General features: G+C 40.7%; 1 protein-coding gene across 1 annotated transcript in view; it reads right to left on the bottom strand.

Annotated features, from left to right (window-relative positions):
- The window catches only part of LOC135482742 (microtubule-associated protein futsch-like), a 30,979-nt gene extending 10,887 nt beyond the window's left edge, over positions 1-20,092 (bottom strand). Inside the window, exons 1-2 of the mRNA XM_064763069.1 lie at positions 19,942-20,092; positions 1,329-1,427 (exon numbers count right to left, since the gene is read on the bottom strand). Coding sequence (XP_064619139.1) covers positions 1,329-1,427; positions 19,942-20,092 — 250 coding nt within the window. The remainder of the gene's footprint in view (positions 1-1,328; positions 1,428-19,941) is intronic.
- Positions 20,093-20,200: the final 108 nt, after the last annotated feature.

The raw sequence follows: 20,200 nt of genomic DNA, 5'->3' as shown, positions 1-20,200 counted from the left end.
TATAAACATGGTGTGACTGCACGTACATCAACATCATAATGTCCCAGTCTTAGTTTTTCTGATATAGTATAAATCGCAACATCACTTCCCCATCAATGATAGAACAACATTGGCCAAAGGTAATAAATTATGTGTATAAATATGACAGTCAGTTGTGCATAATAGAAAGCAATTTATACACACTGCAATATGAAAAGTTGCAGACTAATGAAATATACAATATAGCCAGTCTAGACTGCTATGCTTTGAACCAAGTTATAAATCACATATGCAAGTGTGTTATGCATTCAGGAATGTTAATGAGGAACACACAATGATTTTCACCTGCGCCTTCCAAGTACTCAAATTTAACTCATCTCGATGTGTGAAAGATTGTCTTTAAAGGCCCATGTTGTCATTTTGAAATTTGTAATTGAATTTGAAAATCTCCAATGCGTACCTACGTACTGTATATAAATTTCAACACTGCCGTAGTGTAGACAGATATACATATACTACAGACATCTGTAGTCAATGGGCGATATGAATAAAGACTATTAAATGCTTTTACTTAAGTTTTGTACAGGAACACCTGGTGTAAATGTACATGATGTTTTAAGTAAAAGCATTTGCTAGCCTTTATTCATATCACCCAATATTAAGCTTTACCATGTTCACCAGAGGAAACTAGATGCAGGATACTTCAACACTCACATTACATGTATTTCAAATGTCAGTAACGGAACTTCAACCTCACCAACTACACGTACCAATACACACACCACTACATACATGTATGTGGGTGGCGCTTATCGACATGCACTAAAAGGTAATCCCACACTCCCCAGATATTGAAAAATCTTCAAGTTGTCATCAGCCGTGACATTTCAAAATGTGGGCTCCGCGCAATCATCTTCCTAGCTTGATCATCAAGAAAACCGAGCTGATTTTTTCTCAAAGCAATGCGTTCAATAGCGACTCGGATACAAATCAATGCATACTCTTCACATCATAATAGCTTTGACGAGTTTCAACGAGATTACCAGCCACACAGGCTGAGCTCTGATTATTTATAGCCTTCATTTCAGGATTATGGAAGTCACAATATATTGAACGGAGGGGTTTCTTGAGTGCATTTTATACTCATATGGTCATCGTTAGTAGAAATGAATGAGTGAGCCCCCTCAATCTGTTTTTGATATCTGGCATGATTTGAATGGATTACCGTTTAACTTCTCACTTGTCACAAGCATGGCATTAACCGAATTTGGCTCAAAAATATGACACGACACAACATGATGGTGAAAAGTGACATTGTGAAACATATGTAGCCCGCTCTTGAAAATTACCATTTGGGCTTTCTTCTCCAGATGCTGCAGCTGCAGCCACAGCAGCAAGCTCCGCGTTGATATCACAGCCATGCGCTGCGTCATCCCATGACTTGAAACCTGCAAAGATAGAGGGGACAGAACATGAGAAGCAGTGCAATAACAAGACAAACTCTTCATCATATTCGTTTGCTGCAAAATATTAACTTCCAGACAAATTTTGTGGTAACAAGCATTTCTTGTGACTGCAACCTGCCACCTTCCACACACCAAGACTCTCCTAAAATGGAAGTGTTGTACAACAGCTCAGGTACCTTGTTCTCGACCATTCAACTAATCTGTGAAAGAATGGAAATGACAGAAAGCATCCAAACCTCCCTCCTGATGCCAAAAAACTATTCAGCCTATGAATTTTTAATGCCAGACATGTTTCTCTTGCCTGAAACAGCAGAGTCGGGACAAGCTACATGTATAACCAATCAATAACTCGCTCACACCAACTCTACTATGATACGCGGCAGCGAAGCATGTGATCAGATTTGCCCCTGCTGTGCATGGGCTGGAATGTACCATTACAACCACTAATCAAGTTCATCTGGGTTTGGCAACACTTTTTAACAGAATATTTGGCTTCTGTTCAAATTCCTGCAAATACATTTCCCCAGCGCTATATGACCATAACACATCCTAACCTTCACCATGGCACTATCATCTAATCATGAGGCATATCAACTTATGTGTGGAAAATTATATTATGTTTGCAATGTTTAAATAACACTTCAGAGTCGCCATCAGACAAAGACTTCAAGAATGGAAGCAGCAATGTTGAGATGGGTGATGTACAATACTCTCAAGCCAAGACATTTTAAATACAGACAGTAGAGGCATACCCTGAGCTGAGGTTCCCTATCATGCGCAGGGTTTGGGATCCACCCTTAGAACTGGACTGTCAACTTTTCAAAGAAAATCAAACCCGAAAACGCTAAGTGATCCGAGATTTTTGCCCTACTCCGCAAGGTCAGTTGGCCGCATTCTGGCTTCGAAGAAGAGAAAACTGGCAAACATTTTCTGGATCTCCTGCAAACACAGATATCATACCAAGTGCAAGACATGATGTACAACTACAATTTCCAGTCTGATTACATGTATTCACTCCATTCGCCCACATTTATGACCACGTATTTGCCCAATAGAACCGGAGACAACACCAATAGACTGGGGAACCACCGAGTATTGATTATGGGCTCGACACTGGTGGTTTGAAGAATGTTGGCAGAGATGACTCATGCTGTAACTGACCTCAGCCATCTGTTAGTGGCCATGACAATAATCTGGCGAATTGTGCTTTCAGAGTAGAATTAGCCGCAACCTAAAAATAAAGCACACTCATCATTGGTTGAGTGAGCCGGTTTTCTAACATAGACTTTTTTCAGTTGGTTCCCGATTGTCTCACCAGGATAGAAGAAGATGAGATTTTCTGCAGTTGCTGCTTTGAAGGCGGACACTCCTTGTACTGAACACCTCTGATGTTGCACGGATACAGTGGAACCTCCCCACAGTGGACACCTCTCAAATAAGGACTGCCTCTCCATTTTAACGGAACTGGTTGGTCCAAAGTTGGTGGTATCCATTGTATTTGACCTCTCTATTAAGGACTGTACCTGTCAGTCCCGAAGGCAAAGGTGTCCTCAATAGAGAGGTCATACCGCTGGTGGACATGCGCTTTGTGGTTCAGAGCATCCTTGATGCCATGCAGTGCTGGCACTAGATGAAACGTCAAAGCCCCAAGCAGTTTCATTCATAAACAGCTACACCAGAGCTATAATTACCAGTTGAAGCTGATCATGACAGCACTGTTCAAGCGATTTCGAGAATCGAGCTTCGCAACGAAAGCGTTACCCAGCCTATACCCAATCAACCACAATACATTTCACACTGTATCAGCGCCGCTATTCCAAGTCTAGGCAACGGAGCTAGCATCTCGAGAAAAATCCATTTTCCATGGCAACCAGACAGGTGGTTATAGTGGCTGTCTACATCATAATTTTATCAGCTGAGGAGAGAGAACATGACCAGTATAGGCAATAAAGTAAACAACTTTTGGAATGAGATGGCAATTTCAACAACATATATTCATCCGGCAATCAAATGAACTATTTAGAATCAACTTTTGGTGGTAACATCACAGAGTACTCGAAAGGAGGATAAACAATTTAGTGGTTTTCTGACTGGTAGACCCTGTACAACCTCAGACTCCTGAACTGACTGCATTGACCTGGAGTGGAACATCCAACCCTTCAGGGTATAACTGTCATGAATGACAGCCCACATCACAGAAAGTTTGAAATTTATGAAAATAACAAGACAGTGCCATATTGCGAGGCGCTGTTAAACAAGTTAAATGGTTCCCACCAAAATACATTATTCATCATAATGACATAATCCCCCTGCTCAATCAATAATGCAAATGGTACACTTTGATTCATCAAGATGAGCAATTGATGCGGAAGCAGACGTAACATTGTTGATCAACGCCTCAGATTCATCCATCATTCATGCTGAGTCAGCAGTTTTGAGCAGATGTTCGGGGACCGGGCTCCAGGAATGAAATCTGCTCCGATCGGATTGGAGGCTCCTTTTTTCGGTACATCAAGCCCACAATTGAGTCACCTGTGGGATCGATTCGTAGATGGTAATAGTCTGTAAGATAGTATCTTCTTCTACCAAGGTTTTGACAAGCTGTGTCCGGTCTTTGCCGTTCACAGGAGATTTCGAAACGAACAGGAGGTGGAAAGTAATTTTGCCCATGGTATCAATTTGAATGTGCGATACCAGATCACAAAAGTATCTGTAGCTGATGATGACAATCAGTCATCCCTAAAGCTAGCTAGGAGAATGAAGAGAAAGTAATGCAATGAAAGTCATGTGAGGCATTGTCAACCAGATTAACAATAGTCACCTCCGTATTTAGACAGATCTATACTGTTACATCTCTCATGACAGTTACTGACGAGGAAGGAAAGATGGAAAGAAACCAAGCAAATGTCCATTTATTCACAGAAAAAAGGGCTATACCTTCGTGAAACATCAACCTTTCAAATCCAGTGAAACTTCCAATGGGACACTATGTACTCAGCCGAGCAAATAACAAGATAAAAGAGTGGTGATGGACTGTATTTTCCGAGCCAAAAGCTCATTTTTTATCATGCGTCTAGACATAATTTTGTGTTTCCTCCCAAATTCAATGGTTGATGCATTACAGTTGAAATTTCAACAAGTTTAATATTCGTGTTCACCTTCCAAAATCACGAATAATCAAACGGTAGTGAACATTTACCGATTTACCCCATCTGGCAGCGACATTCACAACATAGGTCATGGCAAAACTAATCCAAGGTTATCTGCCAACATGGTGTCTGAAATAATCACCCTCCGAGGACGCCCGTATTGTCTTTCTGGGATCAGATAATTGGATTGTCTTGTCGAAGAGAGCGATCCATCATTCATACAATCACTTTATAACACGCAGAATACACCCACTTGGCCAACATCAGATGGTACACTATCGATTTCATTAAAAACTTCCATTATTCTCTGCTAAGAACAATAAGTGGCACTTGTGGCAGAGATATTAATAAAACAACATTCGGTGCATCAGTTGAGATTCTGCTTCAAGGATTCCCATTAAAGGGGCACCTTGGGGATGATATATCTTGGCTTTTCATATACACATTGCTTCAACTCAAGCAATTCGCAGTTGCAGTAAAGGTAACGCCATTTCCCATGCAGTCCGTACACAAGTTCAAATGAAACACTGGATTCAAAGCTGATGACCACGATCCGTCTGTTAGCACCAAGGGGGTTAGGCCAAAATGATGCACCTTAAGGGCACTCCAAACTGCACAACAGCAACACTTCATCCCATGCCAGTTTTGCCACTCGAAGACAAATTAAAAGTTTTCTCTTTTTTTCTCTCTTTTATTAGACCAAACACTAGGTTAGAGGATTTGCTATGACATATGACGAAAACTGTAATTATTTCTCAAGAGGATTGCAGGGATGGTGTGGAACTGACAATTACTAATCACTAATCACATAAGACGCACCAAGTGTAGCTGGCAGCTCAATCCGTCTAGACTGGACATTTCCTGAGTCAGCGCTCCCAGATAACACATCCCTTAATTTAAATTTGAATATCCGTATTGACAAAACCTTGTAAAAGTACACATGCAGCGGATGTTTAAACTTTGTCAAAGGAAGTCTTCAGTGTTTAGACAAAAATAGAACTTGATCACATGATTTATTATCAAACGATAATACTAATATCTTTGACAAAGGCAGAACTGCAGGGTTCCTGGAAGACAAGCTGTGGTGGTGGTATTGTAAGCTGTCAGGATGTGATGTTCTAAAGCATACAAAATATCGTGACAAGATTCAGGATATTCATTCATGGTACTCAATGTCAGAAGCGTCAACAATATCATAGACAATGTAGGATTTACAACACTGTACTGCATGAATTATCTTCAGAGTTGGGCGAAGTGCATGGAAATTGCGTAAGGCTGTAAACACAGACCTCTCAGATGAACTTGTTTGGCTGAGAAGCTAAACCGGAAGATAACAGAATTCCACAAAACAGTCGAGCTGTCCCGATCCCGAGAGCGAACAGCAAACAAAGTAATCGTGCACCCTTTAAAAATATTTTCCAAAGATCATAATGTTTACCTTAAACCTGGTCAGCTATGAATCCAGACTATACATTGACAAGGCCAAAAGACTACATTGACAAGGCCTAAAGAGCCATGATAGGCTTTTAAATCTTGCACTGTTACGTTTTATTTTCACACGCAGAATGGTCTGACCCCGAGCTAACCTCAAACTACACCATTAGTTCCAGTGCAAAGATCAATCTTGAAAGAAACCCAGACCTTGATTAGAGAAAAAGTTTCGATCGCCTGAATTAACTTAACCATTTAAACCATGATGGACCAATATTTCTGCCCAATGCGTCATTTTTACGCTACAAGAGCATGAAACGACGCAATAGCCAATGCATGGTCATTGCACTAAGACATCGCAGAAAGCCCTTGGGAACGTCACATAAAGTTGTAAAGTGTCCCCAAGCAAACTGGTCGATATTATAAAATTCACATATATTTTTAATTTTCAAATGCAATCTGGAAGACTTTGACAGAAAGAGATTGAACAGCAATGCATTACAAAACGTTATACATAAGTACAAGCACAGTATGCTTGACCCCAGACCAACAGCAATATGAATTTTTGATATACACTATTTATACTCTGGAATCCAGTAACAACTGCTCTGGCCTGATTGAACAGGTGTTTAGTTTAAGTATCGACTCCATGATATTTCAGGCCAATATATGTACATGTTGTTGTTTCAATAAAGAATGGTCTATAAATGTGGAATGGGCAGATCAATACAGTGACAACCTTGGGCTCATTGTTTTTGCATCATTGCCAATTGCTATTCAGCATGGACCATTGCAATCGCGAGATGTTTTTGCACGTGATCATGAACTCAGGTACTAATTGTGGGGCACTAAACTCCAAAGGTTGCTGTTGTAACATTAGTTGCGGTTCCACTACAGGAAAGTGCGGACTACATCCGAATTAGTTGTGATTCCATTACAGCTAGTCCGGATTAAACAAGTCCGGCTCTCACTAAGAGCGGTCTTATTAAGTGCGGATAGGGCAAGCGGATTTAAGCCGAACTTAGAATAGACCCGGATCTAAAGCAGAAATTACCTGTAATGGAACCGCATTAGTCCGGATTAAGATCAAGTTACTAAGTACGGCTACAGGTGGCGTGTCAATGTGAACATATTGCGCATAAGCGGAAGTGTTGGTTCTGTCAAAACAACACCTAACGCGCATAGAGTGGCGCCGCCTGTAGCCGTACCTGTTAACTTACCAATCCTGTAGTCGAACTGCACCACATTCGTTAGTCCGGACTAAGCTAAGTTCGGACCTGATGCGGATGCGATAGAAACGGATCTAAACCCTGTAGTGGAACCAAGACTATTGATTTTGAGATTAAGATCAGATTGGACATTTCCGTTTATAACTGTATCGAGTAGGGCAATGCCTGTTCACCTTACAAGCCAGATGTGATGTCTTGCTGCAACTGCTCGAACAGCACTTCTGAAGAGACCTCTAAATGGGCACCTTTTTCAACGTTCATGACTGCATGCAACAGGCAAAGGAAAAAACCTGCAAGCCAAATGTTTTCCCGGACACCCACAGATAGATTCGATCTGTGCTGGCACTTTTATTAGTTTTAAAGCAGCATAAGGAACAAATCGCTCCTCAGAGAACAAAAACACCAATGTATCGCTTTTTATCATGAAATTTCTTGGATAACTTTACATTACATTTAGGAAGAACGGTATAATAATAGACAGTGACTAATAAGAATAACTACACAGGTTTCGCTAAAGAAACATACAGCTAATGCGCCACATCAATGGATTACTGCCAAGATATGCAGAGAATTCCACTAAGTCGAACTATCTCTACCGCGCTCTACCTAGTGCACCGATGTAGCTTTCTCTCCATCTTGGCAATCAAAAGACATCCTTCTCACAATACTACATGCATTCCACCCAGCAGAGTCAGTAACTGTACCAGAGCTACATCCAATCCCACTAACACTACCAGAGTCAAATTGCCATCCAGTAGAGTCACATTACACTAGCCAGATGAAGACCACAATGATCGAAATTATTTTGCCATACGATCACAACAAGTATTAAGTCAGGTGTCTGCAGAATTGTGGCATCACAAGAACCTTATCAATAGTGGATACATTCCAGGCAGACCCATGCCGACAAAAACATCTCCTTGTGATTCCGCGTGCTTCATATGATGCCACATCTATGTATTGTAAACCCCACACTTTGACGTCTTGTGATCTGATCACCACATAGCTCCCTTTACGAGTTAATTCTTGGACCGAGTACCAGCTTCCAAGCTTCGAGTGAAACCGTCAATCATCACCCAACAGTGACATACCTAAGTTTCTCATTACAAAAAAATTGACCTTACAATTGATATTACTTCGATATAGTTGGAGAGAAATTAATTTCCAGGATAATGTAGGCCTATGACCTACACGTAGGATTACTGCGCACTTAGAATAATACATCATGTATTGACATTCATGAGAGAAAACAGAAACAGCCTCAGGACTTATTGGAAGATTGCGCTGCCCATCAGCAATGTTCATTCCAGCATTTCATGAATGATATAAGCTTGAAGTAGAGTTGGCAAGCTTCTATTCTAGTGTCTTACAGATCAATAATTGCAATGTAGAACAGCAATACCAATACATTTGCAAGATTTGCAAAAGGCAGTAAGTGCATGTCGACTCCTTGTTGAACGCCACAGCTCAAGCACTACCCATTCTTGACCACCAAGGTTTTGGCTTCTTATCAAGATCGGCACCGGCTACATTTGAAAGAAGTATAAGACCACGAGATTCAGGATGGCACTTTTTCCCAAACCATGGTGACATTTTAGGTCCTTAAAAGATTTACTGCTGGGACTTTTAACAAGTCTAACACAGTTGGCGTGATACAATTTTTGGGGACTGATGCTGCGAGCATCCCAAACGGAAGCATGTCCACGACATAATGGGTGTATGTGAAAAACATAATAATCAAACACACATTTCCTCAGATGTCCATGCAACAAATGTGCAAAAATAGCTTCGCGACAAAATGCCACGCAATAAGATTGAGAAGGTGAAACCTTTTTCATGATCAATTCCTGATGACCGCACAGTTCGTGTTGAGAGTTTGTATCAGGTCCTCAGACCAGCCAACAGTCGATTATGAAAAAAGTGTCATCTTCTGAGAAGACTTCTCTATTTTACTGTCTCAAATTGATCAGCACGGCATCCATTTAGATCATGAAATGCCAAAGCTGCACTCCTGCGCCGTGCAGATATGATTTTCATAAAGAAAATGACAGAGGAGGCATTAGGAAGAAACCTTCTGAAAGATGAACAAGAAGATTACGCATGATGTCCTCAGCGGTGACGACGCCCACAGCAAAGGTACTATAAGACTGTTGACGTCGAGAAGATGTTTCCAATGGAGCAATTACAAAAGAAGTAATGTCTTGGATAACAGAAATTGAGAAATTTTGTTTTGCTCTTCTCAACTATGAACTTTGCCGATACAGTTACATGTATACCAAGCCAGATTGTTAAAATAATGGATTGAGATATCTGATTAAATGCGTAGGCAATTCAAATACCATTTTCAGCAATAATCAGATCAGAACCATTGTCACATGTAGACAGTGCTATTCATCAAATTATCCTACATACAAATCTCTCATTCATATTTTAGATCATATATTATCAGCAGCTGTTGATGAAAGAGATACTCTAGTTTCATCCATATAAGACCACACCATGAAATCGACACAACAGCCAAGCCCTGAACATCATGTCATGACCATTGGGCAAATTGGTGTAGCCAACCCATTGTCTTTTTAAATTGAACATTTTGATTGGCTTCGAAAGACCATCTGCATGATATTCCACGTTTCTTGGATATTAGAGAATGTCTTAGATCAGTGAAACTAGAGCATATCTGACCACACAGTCAATGCATTGTCAACAGGGTCACGGCACAGATGGTGCAGTCATTCATTCAATAATCAACAATATCCCAACAATATTGATTTGAGAGGCCCATAATGGAAAAGTTATGGATTTTCAATCATGTAGATCCAACATAGCCTGAATCAAGAAAGGCCAATGATGATAATGACAAGCATAAGGACGAATTTATGAACAGTCAATCAAGCAGAATGGAACTTTACGAGATTTTTAAAATAATGTGAGAATTTTATCTTTTCAAACAACACATGATAAAGGTCAGCAGAGAGAAGCTAATTTATTTGCCAGCAAAACAAATCAGACAAAACTGTCCGATCTGCCACAAATTTCATAATTATAGCATTTATTCAAGTATTCAAATACATTTGATACCAAATACATTTGATAAAATCTTTTGTCTGCATTATGCATCACGACTACGGGGATTATTCATTCACAAGGCATGCTCTCTCTTTTCCCTTGGTGGCTCTGTTGGCTGACTAATACTTGCAAGGGAAGCAGCGCATGTTATGGATGGGTATGCACTCGATGTACAGTCATCAACAGCCAGCAAGTGGAAACTGTTTTTCACAACCGGTTTGAAAAACAACCACGATATCGAGTAGTCTAGAGTGTGTTTCAACAGCCGTTCACACTTCACCCAGTGAAGCTTTTCACACTCCACTCTTTCTGTTGTGAGAGAAATCTGGCGTGCCTATCACAGTATCAGGTTCAATGGCACTAACAGAATATCAACTTTTATACATGAACCGCCCTGAAATTGATCGTAAGTATACGCTGTGAAATCATATCAATGAAAATCAGGAAACAACTGTACTACTGTTGGGCTGTCCAGTACAAAACCTACAACACGCATGATAATGTACCCGTAGAACTTCCCTCAGCAGAGGCCTTTGTAAGCAGGGCACTTATTTTGGTCCAAAATTAGTCAGGAGCATTCAATTTGACCTCTATAATCAGGACACCTCTACATCAAGGACAGCATCTGCCAGTCCAAAGGGTGACCTTCACATAGATCATGTGACAAAAGCCAATTTTGTTCTTGCCAACTTATCACCTAAGCAGGAAAAGACTTAAACTACATTGGCCATGATGCCCAACTCTACAAGTAAAACCATTTTCAAGTGACCCCCAGGGCTCAATTATCAAAGGAAGCCAAGCAAAGTCTGGCTGGGCAATTTGATTTAGCAAGAGGCTCAATGCTTTCTTCTCCATGGGCAGAATGAATAGTCGAGAACTGTTCAACAAGAACATTGATTTGACATACATACGAGTCCAAGTATATTGTACATCATGTCTATATGAGAATTGCACCAGAAGTTTTATTGAAATGAACAAGATCTCATACTGATATGATGAGAATTATTGCACACGCAAACAATATACGAAGATGCTTTATCTGGTAAGGAGATGAGACAGAAGACACCTCATAAAGATGAGAAAATGAATCAGGATACAATTTAGATAAGAGGCACAAAGGTTTTGGAATATTCTCATTCTATCATCACAATTTGCGATAGCCAGCAGAGTTTCTGATAAAACAAGTAATGGTGCACTACACTGTCTCATACTGTCACTGTAATTTTTAAATCATTTTGAAAGAACCAAAATTGATCACAATGCAAAGTCAATTCCAGACAAAGTTTACCAGAAAATTTTAGGAGCAGTCTACCCGTCACTGCCTGGGCAAAAACGAATGCCTTCAATTAAAAACTTTCACTTAACATCCGCAACACATTTCCCACCAAGAACACAACTCATCTAAGCAGAATGAAGAGAAAGCACCAATTAGATTACTAACTCAATCAGTCTAGCAGCTTCAGACTTGTCCCAGTGGACCAGAGAAGAGAATTCTCCATCTCTTGGGACACTGATCAAAGATGCAAAGAGTAATGTGCTATTTTGGAAGGAATCTCACTCAAGTCTAGGTATTGACTATCAGGCGAGGCAAACACAGGTATTGCGGTTTAGGATGAAATGTAAATCTGCTGGCATTCTCAGCTACACATGTAACATGAACAGAGATGAATGGTAAATTGCTAGGGAGCCTCTCAACACACCATGACTGAGTCTTTGATGCGCAGTTTGGAAAGAACTACACAGAGCTCAACCGGGAGAGACCGCAGGGTTATATTTTAACTCTAGCAGAGGGCAGGGCTCTGCCCCCAGACCTCTCTGAAAAGCAAAATTTTCATGCAGATTTTGGACATTTTTGGATGAAAAGCCTCTGCCTCCCTCTTATACGAGTGTACCAGCTGCGAACCAAGAGCTAGGCCTGGCCTGCCTCTGCAGGTATTGAGAACACAGGCTGACAACCAGAGCTGGCCCCGGCCTGCCTCTGCTGGTATTGAGAACACAGGCTGCCAACCAGGGCTGGCCCCGGTCTGCCTTTGCTGGTATTGAGTAGGCTCTAACGGCTGCCGTCCAAACCAAGAGCTGGCCCCTGCCATTTTCCTGTGTTGGTATTGAGTATGAAGGATATTGCCTCTCCAATAGCAGGTAATACAAACTACGGCAGGTGAAGTACATCACCTGAGGCTTGATGACATCTCTTAACTGGAAGGATTTTTTCATTCAAGCTGTAAGAAATTCCATTTCCTCCAGACATACCATGATTCAGACCAGGAGTATGCCAGGCAACACAGAATTAACACTGCTGGTCTACAATGCGTCAGTAGAAGTCTTTCTTGTGGCTCTGTGGCACAATGTTGGAATTGAGGCAACCGTTTTCGGGAAAGGAACAAGCAGTTGTTGACGCAGTTCGGCAAGACTTTGAATCCGATTTGTGGAACATCTACGTAGAGCCGACAGCTTGAATCATGCTGAAAAGGGCCGAGCAACAACTGTTCAGACAAGTAGTATGCCCGATATCCAGCCAACAACCTTCGCCAGACAGTTCAAATCAATGACCGGACTGGGTCTCCCATGGGATGACAATCAATCAAGGCGTTACATTTTGCAAAAGCCTCGTTTCCTATGTCTACAGTGCAGTACCAAGCGACGAAAATTATGTCTTTGCTCACTTTTTTTATTTGGATCCCTCTCAGACAAGTCAGAGGCCTTAATGGCCCCTGACCGACATTTTAAAACCGTCAAAATGGCAAAAGTTCATTTTTATACTGATTTGCACAAACCTGATGAATTTGTGGTACCCTTGAACACAATTTTACCCACAAGTAGACACTTATCCAGCAAGTAGACACTTACTCCTTTTCATATTTGAAATCTTTTTAGGACTGTGGGCCAAAACCCCACTAAAGCCGTTAACGGCAGCACTTCATGAAATGCAAAACGAATATTAGTTTTTTTATGTTTCCGTTTGAGTTTTTGAATGGGGGCGTTCCATGCATGTATACCAATGTGTAACTATGCACTTTCAGTAAAAAACCGAGCACACCCTGTTGTGATTGCGGCTGTTTGCCAGTGAAATTTTGACGAGTAAATTTCAGTCATAGAATGGTTCTTCTTTATAACATATTTATGAAGTTTAAATACCGGTACTTCATCTGCGTGTAGCACGCTGAAATAACTGACACAGAAATCAATTTCAAGAGAGCATACTAGTTCATTCGACTTCCAGTCAATAGTCTTGCCTGAAAGCAACAGACAACTGTATTGATTTCTATCGCCTTCCATTATGTATAGAGTGCATCATGTGGAGGGCAAAACTGCGCTAGATTGCAACGGGATGGCTTGGAATGGGATGGGATTTGCAAGACCGTCAACAAGCTGTATTCATCTGCAGGATGGTCCAATGTTCATTTGTGAATGGAACCGAAGGATGAAATGTCCATTTATAACTGAGACAGTCTCAAACTCGATCAAGGCTTGGTTTCATCTGAAAGGTACAAGGCATAATCAACGTGGTTCAGGTAACATGATGAGGAAAAGTGGATCAAACATAATTGTCTTTACCAAACCAATGGCATTTCGTTTGGACCTCAAATCTAAAAGTAACCGAAACATGTATCACAAGTATCAAACCACTGCATTCTTGTGTGGGGCAAAGTCTTGCCACTAAATTATGTGGCCATGAGATAGGGCACTTCCTGTGTTACATGTACAATAAATGTAGTGTTACTGTAAGGTCACTACAGGATTGGTGACCGGAAGAAAATAATTCCTTTTAATTAGCGATAACTGTGGGTACAAATGAGTGCACTCGATTATGATTCTTCTATTCTGTGCACTCTCAGCATACATGGCATATGGCATTGTGGTCCATACAGTTTATTATGGTTTATTATCATCCTGGACAATCTGCGTCAGAACTTCATGTCATTAGAATTCCTTGTGGCCGCAGACAATAAGTTAGCCTGACATTGCTGGTTCCCATGACTGCATTATGAACATCGATTGACATTCGCGCTATGAACAATATTCATTAAACACAACTTCAGGGTGCAACAGCCAGGCTAGTGGAAGCCGGACAGAGAACGTTAGATTCTATAACATTTGAAAGACTATGCAACCACGGGATTTACTTCATGATTGTATACTATAATTTTCTTATTTGCTGTGACGATAAGGGCGAATAAAAATTGTAGTTGGAGTGCTGGTCATAACAACACTTCACACTTATGCTTATCTTCACAGCAAACATGTACTGAAAACTGGCCATGAAATATGAGAGATAATTCAAAATAATTAGGTTACATTTCTATAGTCACTTCCTGACCAAGTACCCAACATCCATTACGCTGAATTGCACTTCATTTTAAAAATCAACTCACGAGGAAGTTGCCCATGGTAGGAGTAAATAATTCATTAAATAATTTATTATTTCTACAACAGCGCATTTTTGAGGGCTGCTAAAATTTACTAAACTACTTCCTTATAGGCCCGACCACCACTCTTGTGATGGAATAAGACTATTGTTATGAAATCACGTTCATCATCTGTTATAGATCTGATGTAGTCAGTTGCTACATGTACATGTTTGACATCACATGTCTGTTGACACTTGCTGGCTACAGCAATAGCATGCAGTTCCAAAAACAACAGGTGATGAGCACTTTAGATAAAAGGGAACGAATACAGCCACTGGCCACTGGGCACATTCCAATCAATGCAACCCATCCATCGGCACCATTTTCAAATTATCAGAATCAATACTGAACAGAGAAAACAGTTTATTTTCCTGCGGGTTTCGCTGATAGGAGCAATGATGCGTTGGTCCAATGACTCACCTTCCAAGCTGGCAGGCGAATACATCATCAGCTAATTATAGAGCCAGCGTATGCCAGAAACCCTCATTTATCTGCTAAGCAACTCTGGCATGAATTTGCACAAGCTGATGCCGAGATTCAGAGGTATATGTGCAGGTTCTTCAATTCCAACCAAGGCCAACCAGAACAACAGCCTGAGGGCAAAAACTATGGACTCAAAATCAAGCTAATAGATGCTGTGTTGTTTTGGTGACCAATTGACATAGTCAACCATCTCTCACGTGCTCTTTCATTCCAGGACAGGTAGGCCAACTTGCCATGAGCAACTTTTACTGACTGCATATGCAAATCTCAAATCAGTCATGAGCGGACGGGTTGCCTGTCACGTCACTTCTGAGCCTGCACACAGAAGCCGACTACTTCCTGCTTTGCTTCATGACAAGTTTCAGATCCAGGTAGCCTATATCTATTACATTTATCATGGTATCCCATCCATTCCTTGCAAACATGACAAATGCACATCCCAAGGAAACATCTATGAGCCAGTATTGATTATTCAAACAGCTCAAGGTTGTTTCAAGCAGGATCTGCCAGGTCATGACAGCAAAACTACAGAAGCAGCCAACTAGACCCAACATTTTCTGCTGGAGCAATTTTGGTTTAAATCGGAGATGAAAGCTCATGCCGGTCGTTACGAGAAAAGGAAAATGTACTTGAAATGTTTTTTTATGAACTATGGGAACAGTGACAAGCTTCTGACTCAACGAGATAAACCCACTGCATTTCGGTTTCAAAACTAACAACAGGGCACTAAATTTTCTGTTTGATAAAATTACAATGCCTTGAGGTCATCTTCATGCCTAATTTGTCGATTCATTGAGCGAGCCAATTACAGCACTTTAAAATGAAGTTAGCTTCCGCAGCTTGAGGCAAAACTGTCACATTACTTTACAACCTAAAAACGAAGCAGCTAGGATGACAGCGATTGTCAACTGGGGACTACTTTTTTTTATTACCACTGTAAAGTGTAATAATTCAAAGAAGGCATTTCATCTAACTTATTCAAGTCAGTGATCCTGTCCTTAAAACTTTGAGACCAAGGATAAGTACCCGATCTAAAAAATATCAAAATGCATGACTATCAGTAACATTTCCCTGAATTTCCAACCGACCAACTGTTTGAAATTCAAGCGACAAATGATCATTTTTAAGACATTGATATTGACATAGATAATGTCTCAGAAATCTAGGTTAAGTTTCCGGCTTTGCTGAATTGAAATGACTTCAAGTGCCACACAATGTTCCAGACATCGATTCAAACTAAACTGAGAACAACTTCAAAAGGAAAATTTCAACTAAATCAAGGCATACATTTTTTAAATGTCAGCAGTTTCATGCAAAGTATTGAGTACAGCTTTTCAATAAAAACGGCCAAATCAAACATCTGAAAAGAAGATTGGCGGGTGTGGCAGTGCCAGTGGACACATTGTTTGTGTAGCCAATCATAGGCACACATGTACCAGTAGGGATTCAATTTAACCAAGGCCACTGCTGCCATGGAAGTTGGCGCCCCCCCCCCCCCTCCCAAAAAGCAGAATTCGTGCCCTAACTCTTCTTCCTCATTTTCCAACACCCAAGGACAAAATCGCTCTTAAGTGGGTTTGCTATTTAACTTGCTAGTCCTGTAAAAGTGTAAATAACCAGTACATGATTCTTTTCATTCCAAAGCAATGATTGGGCAGCAGCAAGCAGCGCTGGCAATCAGGCCAAAACAGCCTGCCTAAAAAACCCTTAGTCATTAGTGTTCACCTCATCAGGCTGGGCTCTGTTTCGTGTGTTCCAACAAGTCAAGAAATGATGGAAAGGAAAACTTGGCGAGGTGATGGGTTCAAAATCACCCTTTACTACACAAATACTGAAAGATTTCCAGACTCTGTTTACTTGCACCTGACCAGGGCAGGTGAAGTGATCAGGTAAAATACCGGTATTCACTGAGCATAGGAAGGCAAGTCATCAGCCAGAATCCTGGAAACAAGGATGGTCCATACACGAGTTTACAAGTTACATGAATAAATCGTGTTACAACTGAAAAGAAAGGCAAAAAAGAAAACAGGCTTTTGATGGATGTGCTGCTGAGCAATGAATACATATGTGCATGTACAGTGCTGAATGATCAACATTTTAAAACGCATGGCCTCCATTTTTAGGTCAGGGCCAGCCACAGATTGCAACTGGAGTTGACTGTGCATTCTTTTCATCACACTTTTTGTCCCACACCACACATCTGCTACTATTATCCGACAAAAAATAGGTTGAATGCCACTCTTTTTAGCTTTATGGAGACATGAGACAGCTCCTAAGATAAGAACAGCTGAATTTATCAACAGATCGGAGCAGCTGTCCAGCGAATGCAGAGAAGAAGAAAAAGCCCCATTGTATCTGAGACATTGTAGTGTTGGTACATATACTTCAAGTTTTTCATCTTCATTGCACAGACTACAACATGTACCTCAATGTGCATGTTGGCAACAGTGTTGATGTCATAAGAAGAGGAGTGAAGAAAACAATCTGGTTTGATCACTGCTCTGAAGTACATAAGCTTGTATCACTACAGCCTCATTTCAATCACACCTAACGCAGTGAACCATATGAAGACTATTCCAACATTAACTCTGACAGTAACTGTAACCAATATTCTGAAATCTACTAGTGTCTTGCCAGTAGAAATCAAATGACGTGTTGCCATGGTTTCAGCCGTCTATCCATCAACTAGTAGATTTGCCATAGAGACTAAGTAATCTGAATGAGCCACCATTTCTGAGGACGTCATTTGGTGATGCTCACCCTAAAGATAGCAGTGACACTATGTCTGATGGTGGCGAACAACAATTCTCAACACAATAAACTACGAATAAAATTTCCGACATGATCAAATGTTGGTATGGATTGGAAGGTTTTGTGCAGATGACCTTACAGAGTTGTTCAAAATGGACAAAGTAAGTTGACCCTCACAATAAAATTAAAATGCAGCGCCAAGGTACATTGTGCCTAAAAGTAAAATCAAACATTCGTCATTCCTATAAAGTGTACTCTTTAGACAGCAAGGCTATCAAACCATTCTAATGTGAGGGCAATGCAATTCATGCAGTGGACACAGGGTCATTGTGACTTGTCAATCAAAATTACTAGATCATGCACCAGACTAAGCAAGAAGACCTCGTTCAGCCAGATGAATAAGAAACATTATTATGATGGTCACTGTCATGTCACAACAACAAAGGAACAAACACTATTCACACTACCATTACCAGGCATAAGGGCAATGACCCGAGAATATTGTGGTTGCAATGACGATCCATAACCATGATGTACAAGCTATACACCTCAGGTGTATAGCTTGATGTACAAACATTGATACTACAAGCTGTACACCTCAGGAGGAGGGTAAATTGACCACTTTTTTGTTATACAGGGTGTTTCAATACCATCAGACAATTTCTTATCATCTATACACCATCTAAATGTGCACTTGTCTTAACCTAAATAAAGGACATATTTAAACATTGCATGTAGACTGTTCTTCCTGTCGGTATAGCAGGGTACCTGTACATATATGTTTGCATATAATTGCAATGTGCTTGTCCACAGTGATAAAATTGTCATCGGAAGAGCTCTTAATCTTGGCAAACAGCGTAAGGCAAGGCAGATAAGTCCAATCACCGATCTTCTATCACAGATGAGTCTTTCTCATCCGGACATGAAAGTCATCAAACAGTTCATGACCGAATGAACAAAATAGTAATATTACATCACCGCACGCGTGTCCATGGAACAATTATTTTCACAATCAAACAAAATTATTGATATATATCAACTGCAGTTGGTCAGTGACACATGATAATTGTACTACCAGTATGATCAAATCATCCCTAATTCCGCGGACATTGTATTCATTCATTTGATATGATGATAATGATCCCGACCTCATCATCAGTGGGAATGGCAGAACCAAGGATTGGCAAGAGATGCAGGCCGAGTCAAATTATTGAAAAGCATTCATCTGCACTTCATACATTTTTGATACTTTTCATGTAGGTCAACCACATGTCATACTCATGATGTAGTTGTCACATAGATTTCCACCATCAGTACTGTCAGGCTTAAAATACGCTGGGTTAAAGTTTTTTTCCCCAATGAAGTCCATGACAATACCAGACCCAGTCCAATTTCAACAATTTTTGGGGTAGAAAAGTGCAACCTTTTCAAGTTGTGCAGCATCACGTTTGATTGAATAACCATACTGTAACAGAGCTCCACTAATTATAGGGCCTACTGGCACTCAAGAAGGCGCCGATCAAGCCAAGAGACAACAGGCAAATTGCTATATTTCAAGCTGTTGCACTTTCACTTTAACTACTACTAAGGTCATCCTGACGTGGTGACTGATTCAGTGATTGTGACCGACGGCGCCACCCGGACACTATGGATGGTTATGGTAATTGGTATGGCTGATGCTGGATGGTTACAAGATCACCTGCTTTTTATATGCGAAAAAAAAGAAAGAATTGAGAAACAAGAAACTGCAAGACAATAAATAAGCTACCACCAATCTAGCAGTGAAAATGCATTTGAATCAATACACCCAACCTTCCAGTGCCCAGGCGCTGCAGTGTATCATGCATTGTCGATTGTGTACAATGTATGAATTAATCGATGAGATCATCGCAGACAGTGCATTTGCATTGACAAAAGCCGGTCCCAGAACCGGCTGTTTCAGACATAACTTTGAAGCTAAATTTGAGCACTTTACCTTTCGTGATTTCCTCCAAAATTAACTCCTTGTGGGGTTCGGTGAATGGTTCACCCACCACGACTAATAAACCGCATCCAGAGCCTTGCATTTCAGCGTTTTCCACTCCGTTAGGAGCGGCATTAATTTCGGTAGCAGACATGTCCGCCATGTTTACTGTCGGACCAAGTGACGTCACCTCATCTAGCCGTCACAACTAACAAGTAAATTGATTGGCTGGATTTCCGTGGGCGTGGATTTTTTGACCAATGACTTCACC

Source organism: Lineus longissimus, chromosome 2 (genome assembly GCF_910592395.1).
Source record: "Lineus longissimus chromosome 2, tnLinLong1.2, whole genome shotgun sequence".
NCBI classification, from domain to species: domain Eukaryota; kingdom Metazoa; phylum Nemertea; class Pilidiophora; order Heteronemertea; family Lineidae; genus Lineus; species Lineus longissimus.
The sequence above is the reverse complement of the archived record's forward strand: the minus strand, read 5'-3'. Positions and strand labels throughout refer to the sequence as shown.